This window comes from Capra hircus, chromosome 26, assembly GCF_001704415.2.
Source record: "Capra hircus breed San Clemente chromosome 26, ASM170441v1, whole genome shotgun sequence".
In the NCBI taxonomy this organism is placed as follows: Eukaryota; Metazoa; Chordata; class Mammalia; order Artiodactyla; family Bovidae; genus Capra; species Capra hircus.
In genome coordinates this window covers 41,112,559-41,139,640 of record NC_030833.1, presented here as the reverse complement: position 1 = coordinate 41,139,640, position 27,082 = coordinate 41,112,559, and the positions used below count along the sequence as shown (strand labels likewise).

The 27,082-nt window shown below is 38.2% G+C and overlaps 1 protein-coding gene and 1 pseudogene across 1 annotated transcript in view; both read left to right on the top strand.

The window, feature by feature from the left end:
• The window catches only part of LOC102188374 (gastric triacylglycerol lipase), an 81,467-nt gene extending 59,375 nt beyond the window's left edge, over window positions 1–22,092 (top strand). Inside the window, 6 exon segments of the mRNA XM_018041126.1 lie at window positions 16,193–16,329; window positions 18,191–18,235; window positions 18,237–18,337; window positions 19,728–19,800; window positions 20,203–20,272; window positions 21,848–22,092. Of these exon segments, the coding sequence (XP_017896615.1) occupies window positions 16,193–16,329; window positions 18,191–18,235; window positions 18,237–18,337; window positions 19,728–19,800; window positions 20,203–20,272; window positions 21,848–22,092 (671 nt within the window).
• On the top strand, window positions 2,308–2,598 carry LOC102186454 (annotated as a pseudogene).

The following is a 27,082-nucleotide window of genomic DNA, read 5'->3' as shown; positions in this document are numbered from 1 at the left end:
TAGCCAGTGACATTACTTCCTACTACAATTCTAAGCAATCAGAATATCCATATTTGGGCACACACAGGGAAGTGGATGAAATTGGTGAAATTGTGGAAATCCTCTTCCTACTGCTTGTTCATCCTAAAACACGAATCTCACTGGTAGAATTTTAATCAAAGAAAAGAGCCAGTGAGGAAGAGCTTTCCAATGTTTTTGCCATTGTGCAAAAGGTTAAGTTTCTAAGGAGATACTGGGGTTTTGTTTTGTTTTTAGAAAAGCACTTTTAAGCAAAAGGTGAAGAAACAGGATGAGGCAGAGAGAAAAGTTTGGCAATGATGCAGTCCCCAAAAGGCCTCAGCCAACTCTGTATGAGAAGGCTTTGGGGAACCTTCACTAGTGGAACAAACTGGTTGGTCCTTTATTCACTTCTGAACCAGTCATGAAATGCAGGGTGTCCCATTAAGGGAGCACAACATTCAGTTCCCCTGAACAAATGCAAACTCAAAGCATTTCCTGTGGCTTTTGGTGAATAAATCCCTCAGACTTGGAGAGAAATTTGGGCAGTGAAGCACAGCATCAAAAGCACTTGATCAACAACAGACTCAAATGCTTTGTTAAAAGATGGGAAATGTTCTAGATTACTAAAATGTACACCATTTGTTTCCAAAGCTTTCCCCAAATTTAGCAATTTTGGGTGGAAATCTACCTCAACTTATGATCAACTCCATTGCTTTTAATAATAGAACACAGTGAACGTAGTTTAACCTTTTATTGATGATCTAGTATCTTAAAAACATTGCATTTAGCAGCAATGCAACAATTTCCTTAGGATTTATTAACTTAGAATTGCTTGTCCTGACACCAAATATCCAATCTGCCACTCTTTTGGGTATTTAAATTTTGAACATTCTTTCTCACAAGTGGACAGTTCCTCATTGTGTCCCCATACTCATAAGTTTTGGGAAGTTGTTTCTGCCTTCTAATTTATGTCTTCCAACCAATCTGCTGTGTGTGTGAAAGATAAGTATCCTTGATAGAATTGTGTCTAAGATGGGGTTAAATTTATTCTGAGATGTACATATTGACACCCACTCAGGCTCCTTGTGAATGTTTCTTACTCACTCTGGGTGATTTGCAGGCTGTTATCTTCAGAGTTAGGCACCAGACAAAGAACTCATTAATAAGCACAGTGCTTGTGGAAAGACTGTTCTTCCTCCAATGGAATCAGGCTGCATATTTTATAATTGATGAAGCTGTCTACATTAGAAATTTTTTTTTCCAGGCCCTTCTTGAGTCTCATTGGTATATCATTATCAACTATAGGAAGGGATTGTCCCTTGTAATTCAACTGTAAAAATTTAAGTTAATGGTTCTTTACAGTTCAATCTATTTAAATGATACTGCATGAAACCAACTGAAAGCAGACAGAGGTTGAATATTTTTACTGTACATAGCCATTGTAATTATCTTGGCTACTCATTTGTCAAGTATTCACTAGGTTACAAGTATCCTAGAAAGTATTTTACAGAATTCATTTCAATTACTTCATAAATAACCTCAAGAAGCATTTATTATTGTAACTATATACACGTTTTGTTTTAAAGTTAAATTACAGTTCAAGGTCCAGGAAAATAGAGAGTAATCAAATTATGGTGACATAGGGTGTCACCTAGCTAGACCTGTTTCTGTATGATTGGGAGATTTTTGCATCTTTTCTGTTTGATTCTGGTTATTACTAACGCCAAATATCGAGAATTTTGTAAGCGGCTTCCATATATTTTCTGCTGTTTTAACATCTTTTTCAGAATTGCACTTGTAATAAATGAATGTATGATTTCCCTGGCTCAGACCGTAATGCGCCTACCTTCACAATCTGGGAGACCTGGGTTCGATCCCTGGGTTGGGAAGATACCCTGGAGAAGGAAATGGCAATTCACTCCAGTATTCTTGCCTGGAAAATCCCATGGACAGAGGAGCCTGGTGGGCTACAGTCCATGGGGTTACAAAGACTCGGACACAACTGAGCGACTTCACTCATATTTTAGATGAGGAAACTAAGGCACTTAGAGTATAAATGACTTTTCCAAGGTTACAAAGCTACAAACCATAAAAGCAGGTTTCAAACTCTGTTTGGTCAGATTTCAAATTTGAGCTTTACCCTTTTCACTTATTATCCTACTCATATTAAATATTAATTAATTGTATTGTTATTATGAGGTAAGATAAATTTAAACTCACCAAAACCTGCATGAAACATAAATGATTATGTTTTGTTACCATATGAGTATTCTAAGGTTGGCGTATTTTCTAAAGACAGATAGAAGAATGGTAACTTTTGAAAAGTCCAAGCCTTGGGGTCAGGACTGCACCACAACCGTGGCATGCACTGGCCTCACCATGCCTCTCATTGTGGTGAGTGTGTTCTGGGGCTTTGTTGGCTTCCTGGTGCCCTGGTTCACCTCTAAGTGTCCCAACTATAGAGTTATCATCACAATGTTAGGGATCTGTTCAGTTTGCTGCTATCTCTTTTGGCTGATTGCAATTCTGGCCCAACTCAACCCTCTCTTGGGACCACAGCTGAGAAATGAAGCCATCTGGTACCTCAAGCATCACTAGCCTTGAGGAAGAAGTCCTGCTCACCAGTGCTTAGTCATTGAGGTCAAGAAGAGAACCCTGTAGATGCACAGTTACCTCCATACCCAGACCCCCTTCCTTGACACACACATTCTAGACATTAGCTGCCTTAACCATTCCCACCACATTTATATATCTTGGTCTAAAATGTAGCACTTTTTTTCTTTTTCTTAATGTATTTATTTTTAATTGAAGGATAATTACAATATTGTGTTGATTTCTGCCAGACATCGACACAGATCAGTCATAGGTATACATACGTCCCCTTCCTCTTGAGTTTCCTTCCCATCTCCCCCAATCCCCTTTCCTGTCACTTTTTTACACTTGGGTGGATGACGTCTCTATGTAATCTAAACTGTGTTGTCTCCATAAAATGTTTATGTCCTCTTTTGAAATAGAAAGTGCTGTTCTTCTGAGAAATAACATTACTCTCCTTAGAACTTGTGAATCTGAAGATGGTTTCTATATCCTCGCAACATGTGATTCGTTGAAATGCTTTAAAAATTGTTACAAGACAATGAAACTCCAATGAGGCAGTCAGGAGGAGAACATGTTCAGAGGGAAAATATGTCTCATCAGAATTATAGCAAAGAATATTTTCAGGAGGAATTTCTCATTTCTGCCATCTTTTGGAATATATTATTTTTCTACTTTCTGTGGGAGAAAAAAAGGGAAAATGAAAACTTCCAGCCTCAAGTTCCAAGAGAAGCAACAAAAATCTGATCACTTTTGTCAGTTTCTGGTTATCTCAGGTGGCATTTAGTAACTCCAAAGTAATGCCATACACATAAAACATGCACACACACCTTTTCAAGTGTTCCTTCCTTGTTGTTCTGCTTCAGGTTTTATTGCCTTTTCTACCAATCCCACACTAGCTAAAAAAATCAAAACCTTTTATGCATTAGCTCCAGTTGCCACAGTGAACTATAACAAAAGCCCACTTAGGAAACTCGCATTTATTTCTTCTTCCATTTTCAAGGTATGTGATTCTCTGGGTCTAAGATATCAAATTGCTCATTTATTTCAAAGTGATGGAAAGCTAAAAACAAAACAAAACAAAAGAAAACAAACACCTGGTGGTCATTGTGTTTACATCCAAAAATAGAAATTATTGTATTATTGTATCATTTCTTGAATAGCACTGACCATGTTTGAATGCCCATGATAGTTTATGAGATCCCCTGTTGTTTTTTTCTTCATGATTGCTTTGTGTGTTAGCAATGACTGGGAGTGTTTTTGCTCCTTTGTGGATCTTTAGCAAGCATCCACACAAGTCTGTCAAGGCTATAATTCTACCCCAAGAAAATGAAATAAAAACAACACAAGTCACATAAGAAGTCTAAACCACCTGCTCCAAGATAATTGAGAAGAGAAAGGATAGGATAGAAAAGGAAAGGAAGGGAAAAGGAGAGAGAGGGGAAAATCGCAGTGGTAGACAGGTGATAGAGGCCAGGACTCAGAGACCCCTAATCAAATACCCTCGTCTTTCCAAGCCTTTTCCTAAGAGCTAGACAAATGAATGAGTCTTTTCTGCCCCATAATATTTGCAAATCTTTAAAGATGTTTTTATTTTTCAGATTATATTTGATAACAAAATATAACCTTTTATATAAAACAACAGAATTGCTCTACTCACACAAATTTTGAACAATTTCCCCCTACTGAAGTGTGTTTCCAAGACATACTGAATCTCCTTTACAAAAATGCCTTGTTTGCCATTACTGGATTTGACTAGGAGACCTTGAACAATGTTTGTATTCATTGAAATTTCTATTCTGAATTTTTAAGCAACATTTTTGGTTACTTGTCTCATCATCACTTATAAATGGTGCATTAGAAGAAGTAGAAGTAGCTTCAGAATTCTATTCATAATGTGCAGATAAGCCCAAGACAAATCACAAGTCATTGTTCCCAGATTTGCCACCTCCAGGTCCCCTCCACTACCCTATTGCACCACAAAAGAAACAACATGTCTGGAAAGTATATAAAAAGCTCTATTCACTTTTGACTACCTGAATAATTAGTCAAACTCTGTGAGAGGACACATACAGCTAAATAATTTGACAAGCTTCTCTGCAGGGGGAAAAAATGGTCTAGGCATTGAATAAATATTAGTTCAAATGTTTTTAATGCTGATGAAGTGAAAGTGTTAGTTGCTCAGTTGTGTCCAACTCTATGTGATCCCATGGATTGTCTCCTCTGTCCATGAAATTTCCCAGGCAAGAATATTGGGGTGGGTTGCCATTCCCTTCTGCAAGGGATCTTTCTGACCCAGGGATTGAACCCAGGTCTCCTGCATTGCAGGCATACTCTATCATCTGAGGCACCAGGGAAGCTCTTTAATGCTGATAGTCATGCCTATAAACTTTTTAAAACTTAATTCAGAGAGACTATCTATAAAAGACCTTTCCACACAGTTTGTCTCCTACTTCACTTGCTTTGCATTGATTTGATGTTTAAAAAATCTGTGACAAAAAGCAGTATCATAAAATAGTCAAGAGTATTATTGTTGTTGAGTCACTAAGTTGTGTCCAACTCTTTGTGACCATATGGATTGTAGCTCAAGGGATTTCCCAGGGAAGAATACTGGAGTGGGGTGTCATTTCCTTCTCCAAAAGATCTTCCCAATCCAGGTATCAAACCTGCATCTTCTGTACTGGCAGGCAGATTCTTTACCGCTGAGCCAACTGGGGAAGCCCAGTTAAGAGTATAGATTCAGGTTAAAAGCCTCAATTAAAATCCAGTTTTTGCATTAGACCTAAACTTCTCCATCTTGATTTCCTTATCCACAAAATGAATTTTTGTGAAAATCAATTGAGTTAATATATGTGAAGTATATAGGACATAGTAAAAAGCTATATAGCTCATAGCATGTTTTGCTACTAATATTGTTCTACATTGACACCTATCATTACTCAAAATTGTCAGTTTAGTTGTACACCATGAGAATTATTTTATTTAATCACACTCTACAAACTCTAAAGTGATATCCTACTTTGTAGCTCATCAGTTCAGTTCAGTCCAGTCACTCAGTCGTGTCCAACTCTTTGCGACCCCATGAACCACAGCCTGCCAGGCCTTCTTGTCCATCACCAACTCCCAGAGTCCACACAAACCCATGTCCATAGAGTCAGTGGTGCCATCCAGCCATCTCATCCTGTCATCCCCTTCTCCTCCTGCCCCCAATCCCTCCCAGCATCAGAGTCTTTTCCAATGACTCAGCTCTGCGCATCAAGTGGCCAAAGCGTTGGAGTTTCAGCTTCAACATCAGTCCTTCCAATGAAGACCCAAGACTGATCTCTTTCAAGATGGACTGGTTGGATCTCCTTGCAGTCCAAGGGACTCTCAAGAGTCTTCTCCAACACCACAGTTCAAAAGCATCAAATTTTTGGCACTCAGCTTTCTTTATAGCCCAAATCTCACATTCATACATGACTACTGGAAAAACCACAGCCTTGACTAGACCGACCTTAGTCGGCAAAGTAATGTCTCTGCGTTTTAATATGCTGTCTAGGTTGGTCATAATTTTCCTTCCAAGGAGTAAGTGTCTTTTCATTTCATGGCTGCAATCAGCATCTGCAGTGCTTTTAGAGCCCAGAAAAATAAAGTCTGCCACTGTTTCCACTGTTTCCCCATCTATATGCGTTGAAGTGATGGGACCAGATGCCATGATCTTCATTTTCTGAATGTTGAGCTTTAAGCCAACTTTTTCACTCCTTTCTTCAAGAGGCTTTTAGTTCCTCTTCACTTTCTGCCATAAGGGTGGTGTCATCTGCATATCTGAGGTTATTGATATTTCTCCTGGAAATCTTGATTCCAACTTGCGCTTCCTCCAGCCCAGCGTTTCTCATGATGTACTCTGCATAGAAGTTAAATAAGCAGAATGACAATATACAGCCTTGATGTACTCCTTTTCCTGTTTGGAACCAATCTGTTGTTTCATGTCCAGTTCTAACTGTTGCTTTCTGATATGCATATAGGTTTCTCAAGAGGCAGTTCAGGTGGTCTGGTATTCCCATCTCTTTCAGGATTTTCCACAGTTTATTGTGATCCACACAGTCAAAGGCTTTGGCATAGTCAATAAAGCAGAAATAGATGTTTTTCTGGAAACCTCTTGCTTTTTTGATGATCCAGAGGATGTTGGCTGTTTGATCTCTGGTTCCTCTGCCTTTTCTAAAACCAGCTTGAACATCTGGAAGTTCATGATTCATGTAGCTGAAGCCTGGGTTGGAGAATTTTAAGCATTACTTTACTAGTGTGTGAGATGAGTGCAATTGTGCAGTAGTTTGAGCATTCTTTGGCATTGCCTTTCTTTGGGATTGGAATGAAAACTGACGTTTTCCAGTCCTGTGGCCACTGCTGAGTTTTCCAAATTTGCTGGTATATTGAGCACAGCACTTTCACAGCATCATCTTTCAGGATTTGAAATAGCTCAACTGGAATTCCGTAATCTCCCCTAGCTTTGTTCGTAGTGATGCTTCCTAAGGCCCACTTGACTTCACATTCCAGAATGTCTGGCTCTAGGTGAGTGATCACACCATTGTGATTATCTGGGTTGTGAATATCCTTTTTGTACAGTTCTTCGGTGTATTCTTGCCACCTCTTCTTAACATCTTCTGCTTCTTTTAGGTCCATACCATTTCTGTCCTTTATTGAGCACTTCTTTGCATGAAATGTTCCCTTGGTATCTCTAATTTTCTTGAGGAGATCTCTAGTCTTTCCCATTCTGTTGTTTTCCTTTATTTCTTTGCACTGATCACTGAGGAAGGCTTTCTTATCTCTCCTTGCTATTCTTTGGAACTCTGCATTCAAATGGGTATATCTTTCCTTTTCTCCTTTGCTGTTCACTTCTCTTCTTTTCACAGCTATTTGTAAGGCCTCCTCAGACAGCCATTTGCTTTTCTGCATTTCTTTTTCTTGGGGATGGTCTTTATTCCTGTCTCCTGTACAATGTCATGAACCTCCATTCATAGTTCATAAAGCACTCTGTCTATCAGATCTAGTCCCTTAAATCTATTTGACACTTCCACTATATATTCGTAAGGGATTTGAATTAGGTCATACCTGAATGGCCTAGTGGTTTTCTCCATTTTCTTCAATTTCAGTCTGAATTTGACGGTAAGGAGTTCATGATCCAAGCCACAGTCAGCTCCTGGTCTTGTTTCTGCTGACTGTATAGAGCTTCTCCACCTTGTCTGCAAAGAATATAATCAATCTGATTTCAGTGTCGACCATCTGGTGATGGGCATGTGTAGCGTCTTCTCTTGTGTTGTTGAAAGAGTTTTGCTATGACTAGCGCGTTCTCTTGGCAGAACTCTATTAACATTTGCCTTGCTTCATTTTGTACCCAGGCCAAATTTGCCTGTTACCCCAGGTGTTTCTTGACTTCCTACTTTTGTATTCCAGTCCCCTATAATGAAAAGGACATCTTTTTTGGGTGTTAGTTCTAGAAGGTCTTGTAGGTCTTCATAGATCTGTTCAACTTCAGCTTCTTCAGCATTACTGGTCAGGGCACAGACTTGGATTACCATGATATGGAATGGTTTCTTTGTAGCTCATATTCTTCCAGTAATGCAGCACTTAGACACTTGAACTGGAACTTAAAAACTCAAATCTAAGCTGTTTTTGAATGTATATCTAAGTTTGTATATGTGTGTTTGTGTGTTTATTTTCTAGAGTCACTTGGATATGTACCCAGCAGATAATCCAGAATAAACCTCAGTTCACAACGCCCTCGACTGGAGCTGCACCAGTTCAGTCCAGTCAGTTCAGTCGCTAGTTGTTTCCAACTCTGTGACACTATGGACTGCAGCACTCCAGGCTTACCTGTCCACCACCAACTCCTGGAGCTTATTCAAGCTCATGTCTATTGAGTCGGTGATGCCACCCAACCATCTTGTCCTCTGTCGTCCCCTTCTCCTCCGCCCTCAATCTTTCCCAGCATCAGGGTCTTTTCCAATGAGTCAGTTCTTCGCATCAGGTGGCCAAAGTATTGAAGTTTTAGCTTCAACATCAGTCCTTCCAATGAATATTCAGGACTGATTTACTTTAGGATGGACTGGTTGGATCTCCTTTCAGTCCAAGGAACTCTCAAGAGTCTTCGCCAACACCATAGTTGCAAAGTGTCAATTCTTTGCTTCTCAGCTTTCGCTATAGTCCACCTCTCACATCCATACATGACTACTGGATAAACCAAAGCTTTAACTAGACGGACCTTTGTTGGCAAAGAAATGTCTTAGCTTTTTAATATGCTTCTAGGTTAGTCATAACTTTTCTTCCAGGAGGCGAGCTTCTTTTAATTTCATGGCTGCAATCACCATCTGCAGTGATTTTGGAGCCCCCCAAAATAAAGTCTCTCACTGTTTCCATTGTTCCCCATCTATTTGCCATGAAGTGGTGGGACTGGATGCCATGATCTTAGTTTTCTGAATGTTGAGTTTTAAGCCAAATTTTTCACTCTCCTCTTTCACTTTCATCAAGAGGCTCCTTAGTTCTTCACTTTCTGCCATAAGGGTAATGTCATCTGCCTATCTGAGGTTATTGATATTTCTTCCATATACATATTGATATTATATGTACACTGCATATAAGTTAAATAAGCAGGGTAATATACAATATTATACAGTCTTGATGTACTCCTTTCCCAATTTAGAACAAGTCTGTTGTTTCATGTCCAGTTCTAACTGTTGCTTCTTGATCTGCATACAGATTTCTCAAGACGCAGGTCAGGTGGTCTGGTATTTCCATCTCTTTAAGAATATTCCATGGTTTGTTGTGATCCACACAGTCAAAGGCTTTGGCATTTTCAATAAAGCAGAAGTAGATGTTTTTCTGGAAATATCACTTTTTTGATGATCCAACGGATGTTGGCCATTTGATCTCTGGTTCCTCTGCCTTTTTTAAATCTAGCTTGAACACCTGGAAGTTCATGGATCAGGGAGTGTACAAGCCTGGCTTGGAGAATTTTGAGCACTACTTTGCTAGCGTGTGAGATGAGTGCAATTGTGCAGTAGTTTGAGCATTCTTTGGCATTGCCTTTCTTTGGGATTGGAATGAAAACTGACCTTTTCCAGTCCTATGGCCACTGCTGAATTTTCCTAATTTGTTGGCATATTGAGTGCTTATTTCCACAGTATTGTCTTTTAGGATTTGAAATAGCTCAACTAGAATTCTATCCATGGTGGATATTGTCATCCAGTCTCATTCTTTTGCTTGTGACTGTCCAATTTTTCCAGCACCATTTATTGAAAGTGAAAATGAGCTCACTCAGTCATGTCCTACTCTTTGTGACCCTATGGAGTGTAACCCACCAGGCTCCTCATTCCATGGAATTTCTAGAGGAGAGTACTGGAGTGGGTTACCATTTATTGAAGCAAGTCTCTTTTTTTCCCCACTTACATTGTTGACTCTCTTGTGATGAATTAACTAACCATACATGTGCATATCTGTTTCTGGGTTCTCAATTCTCTTCCATTGATCTATGTGTTTGTTCTCATGTAAATATCGTACTGTTTTGGTTACTATAGCTTTGAAATATAGTTTGAAATCGGAAACTGAGATGCTTTGTTCTTCTTTCTTAAGATTGCTTTGGCTCTTTGTGGTCTTTTATGTTTCCATACAAATTTTAGGATGTGTGCTCTATTTCTATAAAAAAAATAGTTATTGGAATTTTGATAGGACTTGCATTGGGCCTTTGTATTACTTTAAGTAAGATGAAAAGTATATATTAATTCTTTTTGTCATGAGTGCAGAGTATCTCTACATTTATTTCTATCTTCTTCAGTATCTTTCATTAATGTCTTACAGTTTTCAGTGTATAAGTATTTCACTTCATTATTTTTGTTCAGTTGCTAAGTTGTGTTCAACTCTTTGTGACCCCATGAACTGGGCTCCTCTGTCCATGTGGTTCTCCAGGCAAGATTATAGGAGTGGGTTGCCATTTTCTTCTCCTTGTTTACATTTATTTTAGGTATTTTCTCCTTTTTGATGCAATTATAAGAGGGATTGGATTTTTCATCTGTATTTCTCATAGTTCATTTTTAGTGACTAGAAATGCAATAGACTTCTGTATACTGATTTTGTATCCTGAAACTCTACAGAATTTATTTTAATTTTCCTTGATGGAGTCCTTAGGATTTTCCATATGTAATATGGCATCTGCCAATAGTGAAAATTTTACTTTTTCCTTTGTGATTTGAATGTATTTTTCTTTTTTTTCATTCCACAGAATGACTTGAGACTCATCCATGTTTGCTCACTTTTATTACTGAGTAGATTCTATTGAATGGATAGAGAAATAGTTTGTTTATGACACTGTCTTGGTGAGAGGACTTTTATGATAATTTAAATCAGGAAGAAATACTCCAACATTGTTTTTTTTCTTGTATTTTCTTTAAATATTCTAGATTCTTTACTTTTTACATTAATTTTAAAGTTAGCTTGTTAAGTTTTACCAAAGAGTTTGATAAAATTTTTACTGGAATCTATTGAATATATAGAAAAAATTGAGATAGTTGACATCTTAATAATGCTAAGGTGATATCAGCATCAAGGAAATATAAAATATTCCTCTTTTTTGTTCCTCTGTTTAACAACTAAAAATCAAAATCAATAATAAACTAGAAAATCTCTTTGGGAGTTGTAGAATCCAGCACCTCATTACAAGAGACCCAAGAAAAGTCTAACCCATCTCTGTATGGGCTGTGGAACCAGCAGAAGCCTTTGAAACTGTTGCTGCTGTTCAGTCACTAACACAACTATTCACAGCTGCAACTGAGAAAACCTGCGGGATGCTGATGTGGATCGGCACCTATCGATGAGAAGAACTTTGCAGAAGTCCAGCCATCTGGAAGGGATTCTAGCACATCACTGGAGAAAAAAAATTACAAGTTTTAAAGCCCTCGGGAAGATCCTGGTGTACCAGTGCTGGGCCAGTACTGAACTGTTCACATACAATTTTCTTAAGATGGTAGTGAAGTGAAAGTTGCTCAGTTGTGTCCGATTCTTTGCCACTCCATGGGCTATAGAGTCCATGGAATTCTCTAGGCCAGAATACTGGAGTGGGTAGCCTTTCCCTTCTCCAGGGGATCTTCCAAACCCAGGGACTGAACCCAGGTCTCCTGCCTTGCAGGTGGATTCTTTACCAACTGAGCACAAGGGAAGCCCTTAAGATGGTAGAATTCACATTAAATATTCAGAACACAATAAAATACCATCTCAATACATAAATAAATAAAATTTCATTCTATTTACGTGTGTAATATTTGGCATTAGTTATTTCTTAATTTAGGCAAAAACAACCATGGAAAAGCTTGTGATAAAAATTATTTTGCTCTCAAATTTTGAAAATTACTCCAGTGGGACATACTGACTTGTTTTAATATAAATGTGATTCTTTATGAGTTAAAGTGTTCCTACCCAAGTGTGGGAGAAGACTTGATAATTGCTAGGATTAAGAAAACCCAAAGAACAAGGAAGCAGGAGGCAGAATTTCAGCAGGTGATAAATCAAGAAGAATGAATTTCTAAATATGTTTTGGAACTATATCCTTTTGGGGATTTACTGCTTATGTAATTTCTGACTTGCTGTTTGGCAAATATTGGAGTTCACTGGAAAATGCAGTGACTGCGCATTTTTGGGAAAGGTCACCCCAAACACACACATGTAAACCTATCTATATCTATATATTGAGAGATATATAGTGAGAGAGAGAAGGGCAAAGAAAGTTTTTCATTTACCTTTAAGAAACTAGAAGGCATTCAACTTGGTGACAGTGAGTATGACTCTGGTGTTATAAAGTTTATTTACTATACTTCAAAAGTAATACTGGGAAAGATTGAGGGAAGGAGGAGAAGGGGACAACAGAGGATGAGATGGTTAGATGGCATCACCGACTCAATGGACATAGGTTTGGGTAGACTCTGGCAGATGGTGATGGACAGGGAGGCCTGGCGTGCTGTGGTTCATGGGGTTGCAAAGAGTCAGACACGAGTGAATGACTGAACTGAGCTGAACTGAATGTATCTATATATGAAATTTATTTCTACCTTAAGTAAAATATAATTTTCCATTGAACTTTTAAACCTTGATTATATGTATATAATTTTTTTCTAGGAGTTTTCTTTTTCTCCTTCTTTGGGGTTTGATGTCATGATTTGGGAAAAAGAAAGAACAAGCAATGCTCTGAATGTGTAAAAGGAACACGCCATATGTACACTGGGCTCTATCTCCTCACTATGAAGTTCTTAACCCGGAAAAAAGCCTGACTGATTTTCAAATCAACATGGGTAGAATGGTACTCTATTCACAATCTCTATGAGCAGCAGTAACAGTTTGGAAAAATATTCAGTTTTTATTAACAATGCTTGTGGGGTCTTCTGGAAAAGCTCATTTATTTTAGCAATTTAAATGATATTTAAGGAATGTCTATAGTGTTTATAACTATCAAAAAAGACCAGCTTATGTTCCTCACAGTCACCAGTCTTGGTATCCTATGGACGTCTTTCTCTTTGGTTCTCTCCCTCTCATCTCTAATTGCTTCCTTCCCTCTGCCTTCTCTCCTAGGTTACCTCTACCATTAAAACCTGAAAACTCTGAATTGAGCTCTATTCAGCCTTGGTCAAAAGAACATACACAAATTCATTTCTTTAGGAAAATATAACTCTAATAAACTCTGAAGAGATTCATATCATGAATGAGATAGACCATTTATTTTAATTTGTGATGAAAGATAAAGGGACATAGGTAGCTCTTAAGAATAGTAGGGTCAATCATTTTTTATTTTATTTTAGCTGTTAGTACATATATGATTTCTAATAAGTGAAAGCCACTCAGTTGTGTCTGATTCTTTGTGACCCCATGGACTATACAGTCCATAGAATTCTTCAGGCCAGAATACTGGAATGGGTAGCTTTTCCCTTCTCCAGGGGATCTTCCCAACCCAGGGATTGAACCCAGGTCTCTCCCATTGCAGGCAGATTTTTTACCAGCTGAGCCACAAGGGAAGCCCACTTATTAGAAATCACTTATGGAGCTAGCAAATAGTTAGGTTTGAAAAGTACTACTAATAGTATGATTAATTTTCATTTATTGAGCAGCAAATGCTTATGGAGCCAAGGTTTGAGCAGAATACTCTATAGCTACCTTGTTACCCAGCCATCCTTTTGTTTGACTAAGTCTAAAGCCTAAGTCTACCTATGGGATGTTAAGAGCAAGCAAGCACTGAGCTTCAGTCGTGTCCGACTCTGTGCGACCCCATAGACGGCAGCTCACCAGGCTCCCCCGTCCCTGGGATTCTCCAGGCAAGAACACTGGAGTTGGTTGCCATTTCCTTCTCCAATGCATGAAGGTGAAAAGTGAAAGTGAAGTCGCTCAGTTGTGTCAGACTCTTAGCGACCCCATGGACTGCAGCCTACCAGGCTCTTCCGTCCATGGGATTTTCCAGGCAAGAGTACTGGAGTGGGGTGCCATTGCCTTCTCCTATTGATTGCATAGGGAAGCTAAATAGTGGGTGATGAAATATTTTGTGTAAGATAACATAGTTATTACAGGTAGGGTAGCTCATATCCTAGGTCAAGTAATCTGACATCCAAACCAATGCTCTGCAACTTTGTACCACATGGTCTCTGGTCTCAGTTTATTTCATTCAGTCAACCCTATTATGGGTCTAATATAGTATATCTTAAGGATATAGGGTAAAAAGTAAATAGTTTAAAATCTCTGTTTTTCTACTACTAATACTCTAGCAGGAAGAAGTAGAGAAAATGATCAGTAAAATACATATGATGCTAGGTGATGGTAGCATTTTTCTATGAAGAGAAAAATAAATCAGATTGGGGAGCATCAGAGGGGTGCTTATGACTGATTTCTATGCTTTTATACAGAACATGTTGAACCTAGCTTGACCTTTTCTCAATGATACAGGGTTATAAAATTTTTGCAGTTAGCTGAAATGCAGAAATGTCCTTAAGATTTATTGAGGTAAATAGAACCGCTTGTCCTGACAGAAAATCACTCCAAGCTACTGCTCTTTTGAGTATTTAAATTTTGAACATTTCCATTCTTCTTACTCACCAGTGGACAGTTTGTCATTGTGTCACCATACTCATAAATTTCAGCAAGTTGTTTCTGCCTTCTAATTGACATCTACCAGTCAATCTGCTGTGTACAAGATGTTTAGTGAAGTGTCCTTGATGGACTGCATCGGCAATGGGCTTAAGCTTGTTTTGAGAAGTTACCTGTCTGACCCTTTATGGACCTACTGACCGTCACTCAGTGTCAGTGGTGCTGCTACTAATACTCTGGCAGGAGGAGACTGACTCCCCTTGCGAAGGAGTCCTGCTTGGGCTGGGTGAACTGCTGGCTCTCATCTTCAGAGTTAGGAAGCCAGATAAAGAACTCCTTAATCAACAGAGTGCTGTTGGAAAGCATGTTCTTCTTCCAGTGGGATCAGGCTGCATATTACTGAGTGGCATAAACCTGAAAAGTTTTTCTTTCTTTTTGCTTTATTTAAGTTTTGCACAAACTGAAAAGTTTTGTTTCAAGCTGTTCTTAAGTCTAGTCAACATGTCATTATTAACAGTAAGGAGAGATTGATTGTCCTATGAAATTCAACTGTAAAGAATTTAAGTTAATAATTCTTTGATTAGAACCTAGTCTATTTATATGGTACTGTTCTTGAAAACAATTAAAAGTAGATAGGGGCTGAGAATATTGTATACAAATATTGGAATTATCTCAGATACTCATTTGTTAAGCATTACTATGTGACTAGTTCCTGGTAAATATTTTACATGATTCAACTTAATTATTTCCTAAACAACCTAAGGAAGTATTCATTATTATACCTATTTTTAGATGAGGAAACTAAAACTTTTAGAGTTTAGGTCTCTTTTCCAAGGTCACAAAGCTAATAAACCACAGAACTAAGTTTCAAACTCTGTTTTGACACATTTCAAATTTGTGCTTTAACCTTTCCACTTATATACCTTATTCATGTTAATGTTAATTATCTCATTGTTATAAGATGAGATAATTTTAAGCTGAACCAAACCTGCTGTCATATAAATTATAACACTTTTATTACCATGTGATTATTCTAGAGTTGGCCTGTTTTCAAAAGTCAGATAAAAGAGTTAAATGTAACATTTAAAAAGTTCTAACCTCATGTCCAGGGCTTCCCAGGTAGCTCAGTAGTAAAAAATCTGCCTGCCAAATGGGAGATGTGAGTTATATCCCTGGGATGGGAAAATCCCATGGAGAAGGAAATGGCAGTCCACTCCAGTATTCTTGCTAGGGAAATCCCATGGACAGAGGAGCCTGGTGGGCCCCAGTACATGGGGTCGCCAGAGTCAGACACGACTTAGCAACTACACGACAGCAAACCTCATGTCCCCAGAGAGAATCTATGAAAATAAAATATACTAAAATCTGACCATTTTGTTCATTTCAGATTGTTCCAGATGGCACCCTTAGTAAGTCCAAAGTAATGATGTCCTACTTGTAAAACACACACACACACACACACACACACACACACACACCCCTACCTTTACACGTATTCTTTGTTCTGTTTCAGGTTTTGTCGCCTTTTCTACCAATCCCACACTGGCTGAGAAAATCGAAGTCTTCCATGCATTAGCCCCAGTCGCCACAGTGAAGCACACCCAGAGCCTGTTTAACAAACTTGCGCTTATTCCTCACTTCCTCTTCAAGGTATGTGATTCCCTTTACCCAGACCTAAGATATTGAATTGTTTGTGTATTTCAAAGTGATAGAGAAAACACACATGGTGGACGATCGTGTTTATATCCAGGAATGGATTGAATGTGTTTATGTTACACCTTGAATAGCACTGACCATGTTCGAATCCCCGTTATAGTTTAAGAGATCCCACTTTTTTAAATTCTCCATTTCTTTGAGTGCTAGCAACACCTGGCAGTGTATTTGCTCCTTCATGGATGTTTCTTTACCAAGTATCCACACAAGTCTTCAAGGCTGTGTTTCCACCCTCAGCCTGGGGAAGACGAGCTAAAAGCAACACAAAAGAGTCAAATAAAATACCTCGACTACCTAGTCCGTGAGAGGTGGGAAGAGGGAGAACAGGAAAGGAGGGGAGGGACAGGAAAAGGAGAGAAAGGGTAAGGTAGCAGGGGAGACGTGAAGCAAGAGCTTGCAGACCCTCATCAGGTGCCCTCGGCTGTCCAAGTCTCACTCCTAAGAGGGCTTTTCTCTGTGAATGGGGGTTTCGCAGGGCAGCAGGATAGATTTCAATAAACTGTCGATATTATGTAGGCATATATGTTAGGGATTTAATAATCTTTCCTGTATCCAAAGTTTAATCACCAAGTTCTCCCACCCACTGTAACCACAGACACACACACAAACATGCACACACACACACACACACACACACACACACACTCCATTAGGAGAACAGTTTGCCTCAGGCTACAAAATTTACTGATGCCATTCTCTTCTATGGTTGTGTATTTTTCTTTTCTTTTTTTTTTCACTCAGGTGTGTGCTGTTCATTTTTTTTTTCTCACTAAACTAACACAGGTGTCTAAAACCTAAAAGATTTTTACCTGCAACTATATTTGTAAAACTTTTACTCAAAATGTAAAATTGTGTGATGACCCTGAATATATTTACAGGCTGCCCTGATTCAGAACATGTTTATGTTTTACTTGTACTCAGAATTTCTGACAGGCAGTGGAGAGAGGGGTTTAAAAAAAGATAGTATTAGACCTTAAGTCAGAATCTTGAGGCTTGGATCAGGATTCTAGCTGCAATCCAGTTCTCACTAGACCAAGACCCTGACTATTTATTAGCCTTTTTTTCTCCTGTATAAAATGAGGATGACAGAGTACGAACTACCAGTAATAATTAAATAAGTCACATGAATATAATACTCAGAGAGAAAATGGTCAATACTTTATAGTAGCTTTGTATGTGTATAATTTTGAAACTTTGTGTGTAATTTTGAAAATATGGAGTCACTAAGTCATATAACGGAAACTAATATAATATTGTAAGTCAACTATACTTCCATAAAAATAAATAAAATAAAATGGGGATAACAAAGTGTCAACCTTCCTCAAGAACAATGAGGGTGAGTCCTTTCAATTATTAAGCTACCAAACCTCTTTGTCTTTTTAAATGTTTGGATGAAAATATGGCTTGAGGTCATCCTTTTCCCTGCTGATTTTTTGTCATTTATTGCTGTAATCACACATCTTGGGACTTAGTTTTGATATTCCACAATGTTGTTTTATGATTTAATCCCATAGTTTCTATTACCCCAACTAGACTGTACCTCTTTACGCATTACAGTTTTCATCAGCCAGTACAGTTCTCAATGCAACGTTAAATACCCAGTACTCATATCTGCCCTGTCCATTCCACATTTTTATCATGGGGATTCAATGAGAGAAAGTATTTAAGCTTCCTAAGACACCATATAGAAATACTGAAATAGGCATTGTAATGTCTATTTCTGTCAGTAAACTAGACAACTTAAGTCATTTCTACAGCTTGTTATTTGCAAGTCTGTAATGATGCTTTTATTTTTCAGATTATATTTGGTAACAAAATGTTCTACCCACACAATTTTTTTTTAACAATTTCTAGGCGTTGAAGTGTGTTCTCATGAGGCACTGGATGTCCGTTGTAAGAATGCCTTGTTTGCCATTACTGGAGTTGACTATAAAAACCTTAACATGATTTGTACGCTCTGAAATTTCTATTCTGATTATTTTGAGCAACATTCCTTGTCTTATCATCACTTAGGAATGGTACTTTATTAGAACCAGGAGTCACTTCAAAATTCTGTCCAATATGCAGATAAGCCCAAGAGAAATCACAAGTCATGGCTCCTAGTTTTGTTGCCTCCAGGTTCCTTCCATCACCTCGTTGTGCCCTGAAGTAAACAGCTTGTAGAAAAAACAAAAACAGGAAACTTGCTACTCACCTCTGATCACCTGAAAATTGGTGTGACATTTAATTTCTGTGAGATGAGGTATTGAATCATGTTGTCCGGTTCCTTTGTAGGAAAAATATGTCTAGATATTGGGTGAATATTATTTAAAATATTGTAATGCTGACAGTCAACATTATAAATTTTCCAAAACTTCTTTCAGAGCAACTCTTTATGTAAGATCTTGTCCATACTCTTTACCTTCTATTTCATTTGCTTTGCACCAAGTGGATGTTTAAAAACACATACAACATACTGTAGTATTGCAAAGAAGTTAAAAATACGGATTCAGGTTAAAAGCATAATTCAGATCCTATCTTTGCAACACACTTGAATTCCTTCATTTTGATTCCTTATCCATGAAAGGAGTCATTGTGAAGATTAAATGAGCTAACATATGTAAAGTATGTACTGTGCTCAGTCATGTCCGATTCTTTGCAGTCCCATGGACTGTACCCAACCAGGTTCCTTTGTCCATAGAATCTCCCAGGCAAGAATACTGGAGTGGGTTGCCACTTTGTACCCCAGGGGATCTTCCTGACCCTGGGATTGAACCTGTGTCTTGTGTCTCCTGCACTGACAGGCAAATTCTTTACCATTAGCACCACCTGGGAAGCCCCAACATATGAAGATCATAGAACAAAACAACCTAACTCACAGTATGTCACATATTTCATGTTTTATATTATCCATTGACAACTATTCTCACTCACAATTGTTTAGTTTAGCTATGCATCCTTGAAATTAGCCCATATAATCAGAGTTTGCAAGCCATAACGTGAAAGTGAAGTCGTGTCCGACTCTTTGTGACCCCATGGACTGTAGCCTACCAGGCTCCTCCGACCATGAGATTCTCCAGGCAAGAATACTGGAGTGGGATGCCATTTCCTTCTCCAGGGGATCGAACCCAGGGATTGAACCCAGGTCTCCCACATTGGAGGCAGACGCTTTAACCTCTGAGCCACCCGGGAAGCCCTTGCCAGCCATGAAGTGATGTACAACTCTTTTGCTCATATCCTGCCAGTAATGCTGCTGGTAAAACCTGATATGGATCAGAAAAGTTTAAGTCTTCGGTGTTTTCAAAACTGAACGTACATCTAAGTGTGTGTGTGTGTGCTTATGTGCTTGCTTTCTAGAGTCGCTTAGATGTGTATGTAGCACATAATCCAGCAGGAACTTCTGTTCAAAACGCCCTCCACTGAACACAGGTATCATTTCACTTGTGGGCCTCAACCATCACCAATTTACCTAAAGCAAAGTCTTAGAGTAGTCTGTCAAAGTAAAGGTTCCTAGCAGGGAATTTTTCTGGCATGGGACTACCAGGTGAAATTATCAATCCATGTGAACGAAAATCCTATAAAAATAGGTGCTTTCGGGTAGCAAGAAATAAATGATTTTCATGACTTGAGTGGCAAGAAAAATTATTTCAAGCAGAGCTGCATTTAAACTTGAATAAATTGTTCTCTAGGATTAATAGTTTTATTCTTGGAATGAGAAAAAAATTAATATTTAAATTAAAAGTAAATTACTCAAAAATGTTGGTATGTTATTATTCACATAGCCAAGTGACTTTTTAAAATTTCCTTGTGTTTTTAATTTCTCTCCATTAGGCTGTTAAGTCTGGGAAATTCCAAGCTTTTGACTGGGGAGCCTCAGTTCAGAACCTAATGCATCATCATCAGGTGAGCGTCTTAAGTAGCAGTTATTCACATTTTAAAGACAAAGAAATAAAAGGTTAAAGATGAAATTGTGATAACTTTACATGTATTTTCCAAAGTCAAGTTGTTGTCCAGACCTCAGAAGTCAAGGGGTGATAATTTCTGGAAGTTTCTTACTTCAGTCGTGTGGTACTTTGAGGGCAGCTGAATGAGCGCAGATACTGGATTGTGAAGGCTGAGGGGAAGAATCGGAAACCAGCAGCACCTCAGAGGCTGCCTTTGTCCTGGGCCCTTAACACTAGTAACCAGAGACTCCATTGTGGGCGGGGAAGCGGGTGAAACACCACCCCCACCTCCATGCTCCCTGCAGCCAAGCCGAACATAACTCAGGATGGTGTCAGCTAACTGGGGAAGTGATGATAATTTAAGATCCAGAAGCTGGTCCTGGAAAACACTTCAAACAGTGGCATATGAGTGAAGAAAAGTGGGTTTATTCTCATGGGCGTTCTCTACACTTTTCCCTTCTGTCCAACATGTAAAGGAGTATAATAAAGTATTAAAATACTATGAAAATTACATATAATAAAATGTTTCTTTATGAATTGGCTATTACATAAGGGTAAAGAAATTTTAATGTATTGAATCAGAATTCTTGAGAATATCATCTTTAAAAACTAACAAAATTCTCTGTGAACAGTGGGAAAATTATTAGTTATTTCTTGTCCCATTGGTCTGCTTTATGAATCTCTTTAAAATCTGTGTGAATGGTGATTTTGTAGAAATAGGAAATGGGGCTATTGGTAGATTTTCTAAGAATTTGAACCTATATTTAATAAAAATCAGACAAGTATTTAAAATACAACTCATTTAACCAACTGACTACCTTTCCAATGACTATACTGGGAAGTCAGACAAAGCAAACATAAATGACTCAGACCATTTTGAGAAGCTTATACATTTAGAGTGTGTAAATTGCCAAGATTTAATTATGAAACTGGGTCATGACTCTTGTAACAACAAGGATGGACCTTGACAATATTATGCTAAATGAAATGAGTTATTCATACTCAGATAAATATTATATGATCTCACTTAAATGTGAAATCTAAAACATTAAAAAATCAGAATTAATAGATATAGAAAACAGATTGGTGGTTACTAGAGGTATGGGCAAAATGGATTAAAGTGGTAAAAACTTATGAACTTCCAGTCATAAAATAAGTAAGACCTAGAGATGCAATTACAGTGTGGAGACTATAGTTATTAATACTGTATTATACATTTGAAACTTTCCAAGACAGTAAATCTTAAAAGTTCTTTCTCTGTCTATCTCTCTCTGTCTGTCTCTCCCTCTCTCTCTATATATATAAATGTGTAAAACTACACGCGGAGGTAGATGTTAACTAGATATTTTTGTTGTCATCATTTCACAATGTATACATGTGTGGAATCATTGCTGTGCACCTGCAACAAATATAATGTTATTTATAAATTATATCTCAATGTTTTAAGTGATATCTGATTTACCCACTGAATAAGTATTGAGTTTAAAGTGCATTTGCTTATGAACATTCTGATCCTTTTCCTCTTGTGTTTTAACCCACACCTCCCATCTACAATTTAACAGCCATGAATGTCCCAATTGCAATATGGAATGGTGGCAAAGACCTGTTGGCTGACCCTCAGGATGTTGACCTTTTGCTTTCAAAACTCCCTAATCTCATCTACCACAAGGAAATTCCAAATTACAATCACTTGGACTTAATCTGGGCAGTGGATGCACCTCAAGAAGTTTACAATGAAATTGTTTCTTTGGTGGCAGAAGACAAAAAGCAGTTTTGAATTTAGAGAATTATTCATTTACTTTTTCCAAAATAGTTTCTTCTCTCCCACATGATTTCTGTACTGTTTTAAATGCAATACTTCTTTCTGTAATGTTGACTTTCAAAATATATTAGCATCAACAAACTTTTCATTGGTCATTTTTAATTGAAAAAAATGCTTAAATTATTTTTTCCCTTAGAAATGTATCTAGAAACTCTTGATGGACTGTGATCTCAGGGAGGTGAAACTTCTCTTCCAATCCTCCCGTTCAGGTTTCTTCTAAACTCCAGAGTGACAATGAGCCTTGAATCATGAGTGTTGCCAAGAGACAGTCCTGGGGTTAACTATTGATGCCTCTTTGGCACACTTGGAGATTGAGTAGATTGTTTTCTATCATCTGCTGTTGCTAAAGCCTAGTCTCTTCACTCATGCAGTGGGGCTATCACTTGCTCTTTTGACTGTTACACTCCATGAAAAGGCCAAGTAGACAGTAAGTTGCATTGAGGCCAGCTCACTTTCCCTTTCTAGGGAGAAAAGAACACAGGTAGGCTAGGAAGCAACTGGTAACCCCAGTTCAGGAAGTTGGGAGGTAAGGGATTTCCTACCCTCAATATTGTTGACATTTTGGGACAGGTTTTATTTTATTGTCCTGGGCATTCTCGGGTACTTAGCACCATCCCTAGGTTCTACTCACCAGATGCCTTGAGTACACACCCTCCCTGAGTTGTGCCTCATATATACATCTTACTTTGCACCATCATATTGTTGCTCACATTCCCCTCCAAAATTTGGTCTAATTTATTTTGGAGTTACAAGTATGTATTCATATTCTGTGTATAACTCACAGGAAGACCAATATATCTGAACTGTGTTGTGATCTAAAACTTATTAGATATGATGCAATTCCTATTTTAAAAAATCAAGATAATCTAAAATTAAAAGATGCTAAGCATTACCTAGTTTAATCCAAATGAGGAAATTGAAGTTCATAAAGGTTGAGCACTTTAATAAAGGATATATGATTGGCATGAAATCCACATATTCTAGTTCAAATACTCTTCTGCACAAAGCTGATTACACAGCTCTGTTGCATTTTCAAATTAAGGATTTCTAGAGTTATCTAAGTGGGGAAATGGGACAAGATGATGCTTAGGATTTTATAAACTATTGCTCAGAGTAATACTGGATATCTGAGTTACTAGGCTCTACATAGACATCTAGTAAGGGAAAAATGCCAGTTGAAGGGGAGTTTTCTCTGCTAGTGTTGAAGAAGGTAGAAGTAGCTGAGTAGTATAAAAACTGAAATACTTTGCTGTATAAGAGGCTGAAAGAGTAGAGGATGTATCTAAGCCCTTAGTACGTATAAACCAGCTTCTTTTGTAGCTCAACTGGTAAAGAATCCACCTGCAATGCAGGAGACTCTGGTTCAATTCCTGGATTAAGCAATCCTCTGGAGAAGAAATAGGCTATCCCCTCCAGTATTCTTGGGCTTCCCTGGTGGCTCAGGCAGAGAAGAATCTGCCTGCAATGCAGGAGGCTAGGGTTTGATCCCTGGTTAGGAAGATCCCCTGGAGAAGGGAACAGCTACCCACTCCAGTATTCTTGCCTGGAGAATTCCATAGACTGTGTAGTCCATAGGGACACAAAGAGTCAGACACGGCTGAGCAACTTTCACTTTGAGACAAAAACAAGTGAAACACACCAGTGAAGAAACCATCTTATAATCAGGCAATCCCACTTTTGGGCATACATCTAGAAAATAAAAATAATTCAAAAAGATACAAGCTCCCTGATGGTCATTGCAACAGTATTTATAATAGCCAAGACATGGAAGTAATCTAAATGTCCATCAGCAGATGAACAGATAAAGAGGTTTTAGTACATATATACATAGGAATATCACTCAGCAATAAAAATGAAATAAGCCATTTGCAGCAACATGGATGGGGCTAGAGATCATCATAGTAGGTGAAGTAAGTCAGAGAAAGAAAAATAGCATGATACCACTTATATGTGGAATCTAAAAAATTGTGCATTTAAACTTACTTACCAAACAGAAATGGACTCAAAGTCTTCAAAATCAAACTTTATTTCAGTTCAGTTCAGTCGCTCAGTTGTGTCCAGCTCTTTGAGACTCCATGAACCGCAGCAAGCCAGGCCTCCCTGTCCATCACCAACTCCCGGAGTCCACCCAAACCCATGTCCATAGAGTCGGTGATGCCATCCAGCCATCTCATCCTCTGTCATCCCCTTCTCCTCCTGCTCTCAATCTTTCCCAGCATCAGGGTCTTTCAAATGAATCAGCTCTTTGCATCAGGTAGCCAGAATATTGGAGTTTCAGCTTCAGCATCAGTCCTTCCAATGAACACCCAGGACTGATCTCCTTTAGGATGGACTTGTTGGATCTCCTTGCAGTCCAAGGGACTCTCAAGAGTCTTCTCCAACACCACAGTTCAAAAGCAGCAATTCTTTGGCACTCAGCTTTTTTTATAATCCAACTCTCACATCCATACATGACCACTGGAAAAACCATAGCCTTGACTAGATGGGCCTTTGTTGGCAAAGTAATGTCTCTGCTTTTTAATATGCTGTTTAGGTTGGTTATAACTTTCCTTCCAAGGAGTAAGCATCTTTTAATTTCATGGCTGCAATCACCATCTGCAGTGATTTTGGAGCCCAGAAAAATTAAGTCAACCATTGTTTCCACTGTTTCCCCATCTATTTGCCATGAAGTGATGGGACCAGATGCCATGATCTTCATTTTCTGAATGTTGAGCTTTAAGCCAACATTTTCCCTCTCCTCTTTCACTTTCATCCAGAGGCTGTTTAGTTCTTCTTCACTTTCTGCCATAAGGGTGGTGTCATCTCCATATCTGAGGTTATTGATATTTCTCCTGGCAATCTTGATTCCAGCTTGTGCTTCCTCCAGCCCAGCATTTCTCATAATGTATACTGCATATAAATTAAATAAGCAGGGTGACAATATACAGCCTTGATGTACTCCTTTTCCTATTTGGAACCAGTCTGTTGTTCCATGTCCAGTTCTAACTGTTGCTTCCTGACCTGCATTCTCCAGAGGCAGTTCAGGTGGTCTGGCATTCCCATCTCTTTCAGAATTTTCCACAGTTTATTGTGATCCACACAGTCAAAGGCGTTGGCATAGTCAATAAAGCAGAAATACATGTTTTTCTGGAACTCTCCTGCTTTTTCAATGATCCAGCAAATGTTGGCAATTTGATCTCTGGTTCCTCTGCCTTTTCTAAAAGCAGCTTGAACATCTGGAAGTTCATGGTTCACATATTGCTGAAGGCTGCCTTGGAGGATTTTGAGCATTACTTTACTAGTGTGTTACCAAAATGGAAAGGTGGAGGAGAAAGGATAAATTCGAAGCTTGGGATTAACATATACACATTATTATGTATGAAATAGATAATCAACAAGGATCTACTATATAGCATAAGGAACTCAAATCAGTGCTCTGTAATAAACTACATGGGAAAATAATGTAAGAAAATATAAAAACTGAAATACTTTGCTGTATATCTGAAACTAACACATTACAAATCAGCTAACTATACTCCAATATAAAATAAAAGTTAAATGAAATTTTAAAGAAGAATGATGAAAGCCTAAGAAAAATTGTTCAATGGAGGAGAAATGGTTCATTTTATCCAGATTTCTTATTAATGAAATAAGCAACAGTTATCACTGAATATTAAATTAATATTAAATCAGCAACCACTCAGAGTGATTGGGAAAAACGCAAAATGGAATTCCAAGAAATTGATCTTGTATTAATGTGCAGAGCAAATTGTAAAGAAAATCTTTAGAGACTAGTTTGGAATATATGGCAAAGATAACAGCCCTTTTATGTAATCATAGGTGAACTAGTCAAGTAACAATGAAAATCTGAGGCAAGACAGAACTCAAGTAAACTAGTCTATTTTCTTATTTGATTTCAGCTTTTGGGGCATTTACAGTAAATCCACAACTATCTGAAAAGATTAAAATTTATTTTGCACCGGCTCCAGCTGTTAAATATGTAACTGTATGGCACCTACATCAAGCCAATGCTATTTAAGGTTTCTGATTCATTATAGCATATGCTTATAGTTTTCAAAATGAGGAAATGTGAATGATACTAAAGAAGAGAGATGCTGACATAGCCTCTTGCTAGATTAAAATGCTCTGTTTCTCTCACTGACTTGGATATAATGCAGCATTCCCTGAAATTTGATGATGCATTCTGCATGGTTCTCAGCCTTGCATCATCCAGTTTAAGTAATTTTTCCTTTTTCCTTATATCTATCATCTTTTTTTTGAAATCATTATTGATTCACCTTCTCCTTATGCAAATCCACAATGTGTATTTCTCTTTCAAGTTTTACTATCATGTAATTTTCTTTTAATTTCATACATTGACATTTCAATAGGTTGCATGGGGTTTTTCCTCTTTCAACCTCCTTTCTGTTTCATGTCTCCTTGCCTCTGCCTACACTAAGGTCTCCATTATATTTACTCTTAGGCATTATTTTGCTTATATATTTAATGCAGGAATATTGCAGAAGTCATCATGGTAGTGGTGTTAGTTGCTCAGTCGTGTCCAACTCTTTGCAATCCAATGTACACACCAATCTCCTCTGTCCATGGAATTCTCCAGGCCAGAATGCTGGAGTGGATAGCCAGCCACTCCCTTCTCCAAGGGATCTTCCTGACCCAAGGATCCAACCTGGGTCTCCTGCATCGCATGCAGATTCTTTACTGTCTGAGCCATGAGAGAAGCTATGAAAGCTAAGTAAAATTACTGGAAATCCTACTATCATGGTAATGGCACTGGCCATATGGTCAGTGTATGTTTGATGTTTTTGTTCAGTCACTCAGTCATATATGACTCTTTGCAACCCCACGGACGTGCCAGGCTTCCCTGTCCTTCACCATCTCTCAGAGTTTGCTCATAACTCATGTCCATTGAGTCGGTGATGCCATCCAATCATCTCACCGTCTGTCA